At 42.7% G+C, this 12,198-nt stretch overlaps 1 protein-coding gene across 1 annotated transcript in view; it reads right to left on the reverse strand.

Annotated features, from left to right (window-relative positions):
• The window catches only part of CABLES1 (Cdk5 and Abl enzyme substrate 1), a 54,614-nt gene that overhangs the window by 22,038 nt on the left and 20,378 nt on the right, over nt 1–12,198 (reverse strand). Inside the window, exons 3-4 of the mRNA XM_029959407.1 lie at nt 11,939–12,031; nt 5,041–5,118 (exon numbers count right to left, since the gene is read on the reverse strand). Coding sequence (XP_029815267.1) covers nt 5,041–5,118; nt 11,939–11,967 — 107 coding nt within the window. The 5' untranslated portion in view covers nt 11,968–12,031. The remainder of the gene's footprint in view (nt 1–5,040; nt 5,119–11,938; nt 12,032–12,198) is intronic.

The following is a 12,198-nucleotide window of genomic DNA, read 5'->3' on the forward strand; positions in this document are numbered from 1 at the left end:
GTGGAAGCTCTTAAAAGGTTCTTACATCACAAAAAATATCAACAGAATAGGTACGATTTCAATCTGTGAATGCTTTTGCCATTGACATTCTTGGGGGGGAAAGACAACTCGGTACCTTCTTCCTCCTTGATAAAACACCTCTGACAGTGACAGCGACATTTCTATCACCTTTTTTTTTTTGAAATTGTTTAGGCACCTTAAAATACTAATGAGAATTGGACTGTTCTCACTTGGCTGCAAGCATAGGCAGAGCATTTTTGCAGGCCACCATGTCCTGCAGGCCACAGGGAGCAATTATGACAACATCTGTGAGAACTGCCAGACTTGTACCATCTCCTTGGAAGTTGATGGAGAAGTGGTGCCTAGAGAAGCTTCAAGATGACACAAATAATGGAGAATGGGTTCCCTTCTTCCCTGCCCAGGATATATGTCTGGAGGCAAAGCTGAACCTGGTCCTTCTCCATTCTGGCTGGGGTCACACGGTGAGTCCTTGTGTGAGTGTCCTTGTGTGAGTGCCCTTGCACAGATCATGCTGGGGAGTGGGGTGGGCAGAAACCTGCAGACACCTTCCTGGAGAGTCTGGCTGTAACAGTTCCTCTTTAGGGACTTGAGTGCCCGGAGCATGACCTGCCTAATGGCTAAAAGGCTAATATCTGCTGTGTCTGATCCCCAGCTCCTGTCTCAAAGGGCTGAAATCCAATTCACCTCAAACCATCTGGAGCCCATTTCCAAATGAATAATTCCTTCAAGTCTTGTTTAATCCATTGGCAAACGGCTTCACTCTTTGGTTTGCCGTGACACAAATCCCCTCTGAGGGCCCCAAGCAGGTCAGCATGCGGGTGTATATGCCTGTGCTGAGTGTGTGTGTGATGGGGCAGCTACTTGCTGTTGACCTGAGGCATCTTCCCCTGTCCTGGAAGAGGAACAGTATCAAGGCTTAACTCCACTTGCTGCGAGCTTCCACTGTGACAACCAACCTCTGACAAAGGAGGTGTGTGCCACAGCAGTTCAGGGGATGCACAAGGTGTGTACCTCTGATAAAAATGGGAGGTCACTACCTCCAATTTTCTGCCCATCTGCAGAACTAGATGGGGGTTAATTCTCATCTGCAGCAAGGAAGATATGAAATGGATGCTGAGCCAGAAATCTGGTTTCAATAGCCTTCATAAAGTAGCTCTTTCATCTTCTGCAATGTTATATTTAAAGAAGAAAGAAGAACTTGAAGAATAGTATTAGCATAACATTACATATGATTCTTCAAATTTGCAAGTATTACTAAAAAATATTGGGGTGTCAGCATGATCCATTGTATAACATTGGTGAACAGTGAAAAAGGAGAGGAGAAACAATTTTTTTAAAGCACAAGTATCTCTCCACAATGGTAAAAACATGTTCAGTAGTCACTGCTGCATCTCCTCATGCACGTGTTTTGTTTGTAAACGTTACTGCAAAAATCTCTGTGTGGTAACAGCATGCTTGTTGCACAGGTTACCAAGATTTTTGTTCAGCATAAAAATTCATATCGTGAATACCCTTTAGGCATGAAGGTTTCCAATACATTGAAAAAAGGAATAGCAACAGCACAAACCAAACCTGCAGTACGAGCATTAGCACTTGAACTGCCTTGCCTCTAACCTGTGCATCACACAGTGGCTTTGTATGTCATAAAGACATCATCAAAGCCAAACATTCAGACAACATTTTCTGTGTTACTGGATACTGTAGGTGCTACCTGCCTCTGCAGATCAGCCTATAATGATAATTTCTCTGTGCGTGTTTCTTAATTTAAGAACAGAGGTAATAACACTGTTACAAGTGTTCTCACAGGTGCAGGACAACCTGCATCATTACATCACTCCTCTTAGCCACCAATAAACCCTGTGTAGGGTTTGATGACTTTGGGCTGTAACACCAAGAGATGCTGGGGGCCAAGGGATGCCAGCAGGTAAGATGCTCAGCACCTCCTTCAGCTCCTGACTTGCAGTGTAGCTTTCCTCACATTACTTTCACCTGGCTATGTCTGCTCTCACAGCTACTCTGCTGGTCTAGAAAAGCAAGCTCTGGTCCACTCCATTCCCCTACTCTTGGCCATGAAAACAGGTAAAACTGTGCCTGCATTCATGTCACTAGCAAAGATGCTGACAATCTTAATGTCGTCAGATCTGGAGAGAATTTATGTCCCAGATCCACAAAAGTACTTGCTTCTCAGTGACTCCAGCAGGAGATAATCCACCTCAAAACCTCTATCAATTTAGTTTTGGTTCTCCCCCTTTCCCTTGTATAAAAGCACTTGAAGCTAAAACATTAGGTTTCCATCAGACTCAAGATAGGGACAAAATTTTGAGGACTGAAAATTCTAGTTATTAGATCTGTACGTGACTTTTTTGTCTCCCCATAGCAGTGTCTGCTTTATACATTTTACTTCTCTTCATTATAACAGAGAAGACTAAAGAAAGTAATTCCCCCGGCACATAGTGTCCTTCCTTCTCAGCCTCAGCAAGTACCATCAGATTGGCCTTCTGAAACTTCAGGGAGAAAAACCTGTCATTCAGCAGCAGCAGCCTCTACACCTCCCTTCAAAAGCCTCCTGTCAGCTTCACTCCAGTGAGCTGGCAGCTGCCCAGCTGCTGGGGAGGCAGATTTGGGAAATGTATTCCAAGGGACACCTCAAACTTCATCCTCTTGTGTATACTTCTATGGTTCTCCTCCCTGCAATCCCCAGACCTCCATTTGTATTAGTACAACCACTTAAAAACATGGTTTGGAGATTTGAGAAGGGCTCTTGCTGTTGTAGTTTGACCTCTGCATGGAGGGTGGGCAAGTGAGGGACACAGTCTAGAGTACACTGCTTGCACCTCATTGGTGAGGGGTGATGCTGCCCCACCCACCCTGGGCAAGTACATAAGAGTTTAGCTGTGACTTCAGGAATTGTTTTTCACACAGGTTTTTATAATGAATCTGCTCCTGCAGTTATCTGCCAGCATTGATAGAGTACAGCTCTTCTGCACTGACTACAGTGCAACAGGAGCTGGCAGCCTCCACAAAACACAGCTGTGCCTGCTGATTTCCTCACTGGCCGTAGCGCCTGTGAGTCAGAGCAGAGGTGGAGAAGCAGCAGCAGCTCCACTGTGTGCTCCTCCTCACATGGAACAGTTCTTCCTGCCTGCTCATCCATCCTACTGTCCCACTCCTGCCATGATTTCTCCAGTCAAATTTCAGATGTGCCCGTGGTTCCCTGTAATGATCTGTTTCTTTTTGTTAACTATTCAGTAATGTTTGCAGAATATAAACCAGTTGGGACATCTTGCCCAAGGACGGACATCAGCAATCCAAAGATTCAGAGAAAGCAAAGCTAAAGGATGCTGTCATCACAGTACTTCAAAAGAGCATCCGATGTCTCTCCCTCCTCCTCCTCCACATCCAGAATGTGCAATGAAGTAAGCAAGCACTGTGCAGCCTGAACAGAGTGGCTACAGTTTATGCTATACTGCCTCATCTGTTCTTTGCTCCAGCTGTTCCTGGAAGGAGGTGCCACTGAATTGTTTGTCTCTTCCTCTGATGCTCTGGAAGAAAGACAGAGGGCTTTTTTTTTTAAATCTTGGCTTTTTAGCAAAGGAAACAAGGCTGGATTGTTGTGTACTGGCACTTGCTACCTTCTCGGCCCATGCCCTTCTTGCTGCGCGAGCATGGTACAAGACATGACGTGCTGAAATAATATTTAGTTTTGCAGCTGGCCTCATTACTGCTATTATTTAGAAGGTATAACCAGTCATCAGCATTTCAAAATATATTCAGTTTTCAATAAAGAGGCAATTTCCACAGGGCAATGACCATAAATGAATGACAGTATACTCAAGAACAATGAGCAAATCTGCCAGTCTGTCAAGAATTTGCCTGATGTGTCATCACAATTTAATTAAGGGAAAAAACTTACTGCAAGAGACAGCAGGCCAAGTCAACCCCCTTACAAAGGTACTTCCTTCCTTTGTGCATTAAAAATAATCTCCCTTTGCTTTGAATTACTGATGCACAAGCAGCTTGTGACATATCTTTCTCCAGAACTAAATAGATGGCTGAAAAGTATGAGCCAAATTTGACTCTAGATGATTTTTGGGTCTTTCAAACCCACCTCAGTATATCAGCTGATTGTTTTCCACAAATTCTGTGCCCTGCAGTCACTGAGTCAACCCCAACTACAGGGACTTCTCAGCTCTCTGGAACGTGGCCATGGTAGACACACTTCATTCCCCTGTCCCAGGGGCACTGAGCTGCTGCCCACCAGCACTGCCTTTTCCAGCCTTGCACTGCACCTCTGAAGGCATCCAGCTGGTTGTCAGAGCCTGCCAGGCAACATCCTCCAGCCAAATCCAGTTTCTTCCACTTCTGTAGTTTCAGTGGAAGAGTGAAAAGCTTTCTCAGTCTTTGGAGAACTACTTCATTCTGAAGAAACTTTTCTATCAGAGGTATAGTGTCTCAGCATGTCAAGGGATGCGAGGCAGCTCCACGGACATTGTTTATACCAGCTATGAACCTGTACAGTATTATGTCCAAAATAATCTGTTTTCACTGACTGAATGATCTGAACAATGGCTAAAAGTACAACAAAAAGGTATTCTGTTTAAATCCAAATGTTTCTTCATAGTTCTGGAAATACAGATACAGTAGCACCATGTTTGCAGGGGAGAATGAGAAAGCTAAGATGACTTATTGAAGTTGTGCTGTCTAGAGTATTTGTTTTGTCAAAGATGAGTGAAGTCAGAAGAAACAATAAAAACAGTGCATTTTTCAAGAACATCAATTTCAGGAGAGTAGTTTTCTCCAGCTTAATAATCCCAGATACCACAACACATATAAATAAACTGGGGACTGAAAGCAGTAGTTTTAACCTGGTAATGTTCCACAAGGCAAACACACCTAAGTGCATTTAACTCTTCTCAGAACGGATATCTAAAAGCATTATCCTCCATCATGCTGTCGTCTGTTATCAGGTCCACATGCAGGCCCAGAAAGACTATGCAGTACATGTATAAATATACATACCCGACTTGGGTACAGTCTCGATATGGCAGCACTGAAAATATGCTACAGAAGGATCTTCTGCTGCTGATAAGGACTATTCTAAAATATAAAAGAAAATAAAAGAAATCAAAGACTAAAATTTAAAAATCCCACCACAATAAGCAAAGCAATAGATGTTATCACTGAGGAATTCGTAATCATAAACTTCCATAATGAATGATTCCTCCCTCCTCTTTTTTATCTCACAGGAGTCATGCTATGGTGTCTTTACAGAAGTGCTGAAGCCTGTGCCATAGCAAATAAGCTGTAAACAAGTAGTGCAGTCCCATCCCTTCTGTAGGCTTTCTAGGAAAACTACCTTGAATACATTACTTGGAATCCAGGATAGATGCTTTTCTAGTGAAAGGAGTCCACCCAGAAAGGCATGGGACCATTCTGACAACTCACTACGATGGCTGAAACTAAAGAGACAAATCCAGCAGCATCCCAAGTAATACACACCAACAACTACTGGTGATACACACCACAATTCTGTGGCTGACTTGGAGTCTGCATTTATTGGACAAAGAACTTCTGGCTGCTGGTTGTGACCTTCCTCTGCTAAAGAAAGGACTGCCTTGATTTTCAGCTTCTTGTTTCTGAAATAGACTTCATCCACGAAATCAGGTTAAGTCTGCTCTTGTCATAAGCTTTCGGATCCTTTCACTGTTTTCAAGGCTCCTCCATGAGTCTTCTGTTTTTCCCCATCACCCTCTTTTGGTCTCTGGGAATTATCACTGACCTCAGCAGTGGCACATCTTCCAGTCTTACCTTTAAGATCAGTGTCTAGCCCTGATGACCTGCCAGCCTCTGAGCTCAATAATTACATTAGCCTTCTTGGTTATGATGTTGCATTGATACTCAGGCATGACTGATCTCACAGTACCCTGCCATTTCTCCTGCAGCCCAATGTCTGTCTCAGTCACTGTCAGTGCTGAATTCCTCCTCCTGTAAACATGGCTTGCCTTTATTCCTCAGGAATTCCTTAGGGAGTTAGCTCAAGATTTGTTTATATGAAAGCATACATTATCTGCCTGCAGAGAGCTTATCTCAGAATCCAGGACACTCTTAGAGCAAAGGCCTTGTATTTTTAACCAGTCTCCAAATCTCTGCAACATCTGCAAAGTCACTGTGTGATAGTGTCCTGGTTTCAGCTCTGATAGAGTTCATTTTCTTTAAATCAAATAGCTTGGAGGAACCTATCTGTTACAAAGTCACACTATTGGCTTTAGCCATCAAGCTCTGACATATCAGTAAGCAACATCAAAACCACCTTGAGGTGAAGACCTACTTTCCATAAAACAGCATGGACTGTCCATAGCTACATTACTATACTTTTGGGAGATGCAGATTGGCAAGAAGCCAAGAGAAGCTTGATGAAGATGTAAGATATAAAATGCCAATAAATAACTGATTGTTTATAAATATACCCTCTTTCCTTATTACCTTCAGGATGCTGAGAATTGTACAATTGTGCTGACCCCTCTTCCCTCTAAAGTTGGCCAACAGGTTGCACCATGACAAATTCCTCTAAGTGATGGCAATTTGTGCTATTTTCTGACCTGATTAGTGTTAGAATTTACTGCTGGTTTACCTTTCCAAAAATCTCCACTTGTGGTCAAAATGCTACAACCTACTGCTACGTTGGTTGTCAGGGCTATTGCACTTCCTTGCTCTGCTCTCCAACACTGATTTTTCTCACCTTGTGTCCCACAGATCTGTATGTGAGGATTTCACCTGAATTTTTCATCCTTTGTCCTGCACTGGCCAAAGCTGGACAAGAAACCCTAGGAAGATATTTTGTTCTTTACTATCTGAAAACCAGCATAAGCACCTATAAATCCCATACCAGCTGTTATTAAAACACTGTTTCCTTAAGTGACCAGCTTAGTCATTATTCTTGGAAAAGGTTTAGCTCCCCAAGAGAGCCACTGCACATAATGCTTGGAAAAATGCAGAATGATCGATTTTCCTTCTCTTGGATCATTCTGTTACAGCAATCCTATTTTCTCCCTCAGAGGCATGTTTAAAAGCAAAGGGGTATTTACCCTATAATAAAGGAGGGTTTTTAATAACAAACATGCACACATGTTCAGGAATCTCTCCTGCACCAGATGAAGTATGATTTCATTGTTGTCTGAATGTTGTAATACTGCTGATCTATGGTAAATATCTCAGATCCTGTAAGATGGTCTCATGGTGCAGCAGTAAGTTAAAGAGCAGGGGAGAATAATTTTTCACATTTGAGAACGGCAATCCACAAGCAAAAAAGCCCTGACATATGATTAATTTTGTGCTTGCCACTGCTTATTGCTGAATGGTTGCTACTCACAACAGCTTGCTTGTTCACTGGAAGCCTTGTTTGCTGATGTATGAAACTTGGCACAGATTTCGAGGCTGACATCAGAAAGCATCTTTGAATTCGGAAAACCACAGTACCCACTAAGCATATTACCCCCCTCCCTCTGGTTGCTTCTGGAAATACAGCTCTTCCACCAACGCCCTACACCTCCCTAAAAATACCATTCAACTCCTAATACTTAAAGAAAAACAAACTGGTGCTTCCATGTCCACAAGCAAAGACAACAGTAGGAAGTTACCACAGAACTGTGTGTATCAGAAGGAATCAGACAAGAAAGGAAATAAAAAGCACCAGCCCAGCCTGTATTTTTTTCAGATTTTTTTCCCTTGGGACCCAAGCATTGCCTCTCTTTCCATAAACCAGCGGACCTTCTTTACACAAAGATCTCCCACACAAAGTATGAGAGGAGCCCACGGCCTCCACTGCCAGGATGCCACAAAACCAGAGCTGTTGGAGGAGGTTGATGCAAAACAGCCTTAGGAGCTGGACTGGAAGGAAAGCAGGGAAGGCAGTGGTCAGATGCTCATCAGGGAGGGATAAACCAGCATTTTATGTAGAGGTCAGATGACATGCATGGTAACAAAAATATTCTGAAGGCCTGCAAAGGTGTACTGAGCAGAAAGTCCATAAACTTGTCACAAAGTTTGCTTTGGACAAGAAGGTATGGTGGAAGCCATTGCTGTTCAAGAAAACCGAATTATTGCTTATGGAAGAAAAGCATTTTTCAGCTCTTCAACAAAGGGCATCTACGATCCTGTGCAGCTCTGAATGAGCTCTCTCTGACATCAAAAGCAGGCTGAGAGTGGGTTTATGTGCCCTGATTCCAATTGTCCCACCTAGACATGTTTAGAATCACTTCATGAAAAGCTTTTCAGTCTCTAATTCTCACATTTCACCGAAAAGTTGTACTGATTACTAGGGTTCAGAGCAACCATTATTTTGCAAGAGAGTTCTGACAATGTGCAAAGGTCTAAGACTATAAAAGCTAATCTTCCAACTTCTTTATGAGGTGTATGCTATGAAAAAACTTACTGAGCACAAAGTTCTCAACAGAATCAGTACTTTGCTTGACTTGAAGAATAATGTCTGCTTTCTTCAGCGTCTGTCTAGGTTTCATTGTGTTGCACCAAAAGGCTGTGATCAGGCTATGTGATATACACCATATACACCAATCACATGTGGAATACTGTAGCCTCTTGTCTCATTCCTGGTTGGTTGATATCTGACAGCCAGGGCCCTGCTGCCCAGCACGCAAAGGCAAACACACAAATCACAGATGCTGGCTGGGTAGCAGCTCTCATTTTGGAGTCTCACAAATTCAAGGGCTATTAGAAGGTGGCTGAGGAGAATTATGAACTGTGAGGATGCTGTGAATAGTCAGCCTCTACTGCATGTGTTGCATTTCCACAACTAAAAGGGCAGCAAAAGAGATCTTTCATGATGGTGCTTGGCCTTTATTTAGATGTGTACACTAACAAAATAACTGAGAAAGTAATGGCATGGGGGTGGGAGAGGAATATTGTTTTACTGCTTTTTATATTTGCTTTATATGATAACTATAGAAATGTTCTTGTCCCATTTTCACCATTAACTGTTTGTTCAGCTGGCTCAGGTTGCTGTTTAGGTGGCTTGTTTTTGCTAATCTTCTGTTTCAGGGCTTATGGAGGATATCGCCAATAAACCTGCTGAGTGAAGTGGGTAAAACCACATGCTGGTGACTACCTGTGCTAGTTTGTATGTTATGGTTGACTTGTCTTTGTCTTTGCATGGGAAAGTTTATTTTGTGCTATTTTACAAGATTGCTTTGATAATACAGTCTAGGAAACCTAATTTTCTACCTCCTTTAATAAGCCACATACTACAGATCCAAAGAAACCGGTTTAACCAGTGCACAGAGCTATCAACAGGAAGCTTTACAAGGACTAGCTGATAAGCTCTGGTCTGAGTATAGGTGTTTTTTCTCTGTGCTAAATAGCTGAACTCTTATTTCAATCACAGCTAATCCTGCCTTGCTGCTGGACTGACAAAGGTTGGGCCCAGAGCATCATCACTCCACATGTGTCATCCACAAGGCTGAGAGGGGAAGAGCTCTCAGTGCCGCAGGAAAAGGACACATCACTTTACAGGTTGAGAGCCACAAGTAAGGGCAGTTAACAGGCAGAGGAGCCCTGAGCTATCACCCACACTGCAGTTTTCTTTGCTGTCACACTCACAGTCACAAACCAGTGAAACAATTACATGCTAGCTATTTTAAAGCCCAGTCACCAAATTCACTGTCCCAAAATATATCCAGTGTAGATGTTTTCAAAGCTGGGTTCCTCAAGTTAAGTGAAAGGCTGACATGCTGTGACAGAAGAGTCAGTCAGAGAGCCTGACTTCAGCCTAGCTCAGCGCCTGTGTCCTGCACAACCATGCATGAGCCCCCTGGGACAAGGTTTCAGGCATGGAAAGGAGCCTCAGGAGGGTTTTCTATCCATTGCAATACTTGGGCTTCTCAGTGTCACAGGAAACTGGGGAGGACACAGCTTTAAAGATCTTAAGGTACTCAGAAACACTGTTGATTTTACAATAAACACATAAAGCAGATCCACCTGAATTTCTAGAGGTCCTTTTCATCCAGAATGCCTATTAACTTCAGCGACTGCAACTGCATCCAGACCCCTTAGAAAAACAGAGTCTGGGCTCATCTTAATTATTGTAGACATAGAATTGACACAAAGTGTTAACTTTATATTATATTTTTATATTATATTTTTAGCTAATATCGTTGTGGTTCTACAACCATAGGATGAAAGCTATTTCCAAAACTGTCTCTTGTACCTGTATCTGCATTCTACATAAAGAGATCTTTATTACAATTGTGGAAATATTCTGGAAAACTGTGCCTGCTGATAAAGATAAGAAGTCAGTTGAATAACAGAAGCTTCCTCACTGCTTTCTTAACAAGAAAAATACTCAGTTTTATTGTCAGGCATAATGACTGATCTGTGAATTAAGATAAAATTTTGCATACATGCTACAAATACTTTTTTTACAAAACACGGAGAAAACAGTTTACTAATCAAATATTTATTCATTCTTTTGCAGATAGTATTTCTATCAAGTTTATGCACAGATTTTATACACACAGCTCAGAAATTACTCGTTCTCTGTGCAATTTGTATAATACCTTATAGGTATTTTTTTGCTGTAAGAAATTCCAAGAGCACACATCTACTTATGCACAAAGTGGAATAAAATTAGAGGTCTGCTTTTCAGCATTTGATTCCACATGTGTTTGTTGTAAAGACAATAATCAGCCGCTAGTCAGACAATAGTCAAGTCAATAGTTCTGTGTGTGTCTGATACAAAAGCTGTTTCTAAAATCTCTCAGGGTCACCTTCTGCAACATTTATGTTGATTACTACCTTGTACTGCATTTAACTGTATGTGTGAGAATAAAAGTGAAGAAAATTTTTCGTGATCCAAGTAACACCTACCAGAATTCAATTCATAACACCTGTGGTTCAATGCAGTGTCAGTTTCTACTGACATGGTGCCATATTTGATGGAAGTAAAAGGCTACATGCACAAATCAGTCCACCAGAACATACATGATTCTCAGCCATGGCAGTTTTATGAGAACAGGTATGTGCAAGGGTCAACTCTCCGTGGGCCAGTTTAGTCTACATGCAACCTCTTCAGGTAGCCCAGTTCAAACCTATTCAGGTTTGGAAGAACATGAAGAAAAAAAAATCACACGGCACATGGAGAAACTGTCTTTGGAAAAATCAGAGAGGGTAGGTAGTTTCTTTACAAGGAGGAACTAGTTTTACTTCTGAGCTGGATGATACTGCAATAAAGAATCCATTTTGCTGATGGGAACACCAGGCCTTTGCAGTAAGTGAAGTCCCAGCCAATTCCTGCTGTACAGGTCCCACAGGTGCCTGTGGTTGTAACCTGGGAAGTCCATGTCCCAGCTCGGGGTGTGCTGCAGTCACAGCTGCACCCCTCACACATCCCCTGGAAGACTCTCTGCCTACATCTGCCATGAAAACCAGGATCCCACGCCTCACCTTGCCATGATCATCCTTGGCTGTGCATTTACCAACTGGCACTTTGTATCCACTAATAGATGCAGATGAAGTAGCACTGAACCACTGCTAAACCCGGTTCAGGCAGGTTTGCCCATCTGTGTACCCCTCTCACACTTAGAACCTGGCAACACTCTCAAAGGAATGCAACCAGATTATGCCTAGTTTACTCCAACAGCACCACAGATTTTCCTTTTATGCAGGTTATTTGCATTAAGGAGACACAGGTCTTAAGATCTAAGGGCTATAGCACTTCCATTGACATGTACTTCCCTCGAGGAAGGAGTGTGCCCTGCAGCCTGCACCTTCACAGACTGTGTTAGAGGCCATCAGTATGTGGTGCGTGGCAATGGCACGTTGTGCTCCTGCACAGGGATGCTGATCCTGCCCCTTCCCTCATGCCCCATGGATTGCCTTGCAGAAGCAGCCTTTGCATGCACAGTACCTGCCGTTTCTGGTATCGTGTTGCCGCATGTTCTTGATAAAATGAACCTTCTTAAAGTTCTTTGGTCTGGGTGATCCTGAGAGTGTCCGACATCTGAAAAATAAATCAGTTGCGGGGGGGGAGAAAGAAAAAAATAGAAGTACTCAGTTCCCTGCTGTACAGCCAAGAAGTCTACACAAAAGCAGGAAGGAAAGACGAGACAAATGATTCAAGTCACCCTGTGTTAGGAATCAGCAAGAACAATAAAGACAATAAGTCTG

Source organism: Manacus vitellinus, unplaced genomic scaffold (genome assembly GCF_001715985.3).
Source record: "Manacus vitellinus isolate BGI_N305 unplaced genomic scaffold, ASM171598v3 scaffold_1_pilon, whole genome shotgun sequence".
In the NCBI taxonomy this organism is placed as follows: Eukaryota; Metazoa; Chordata; class Aves; order Passeriformes; family Pipridae; genus Manacus; species Manacus vitellinus.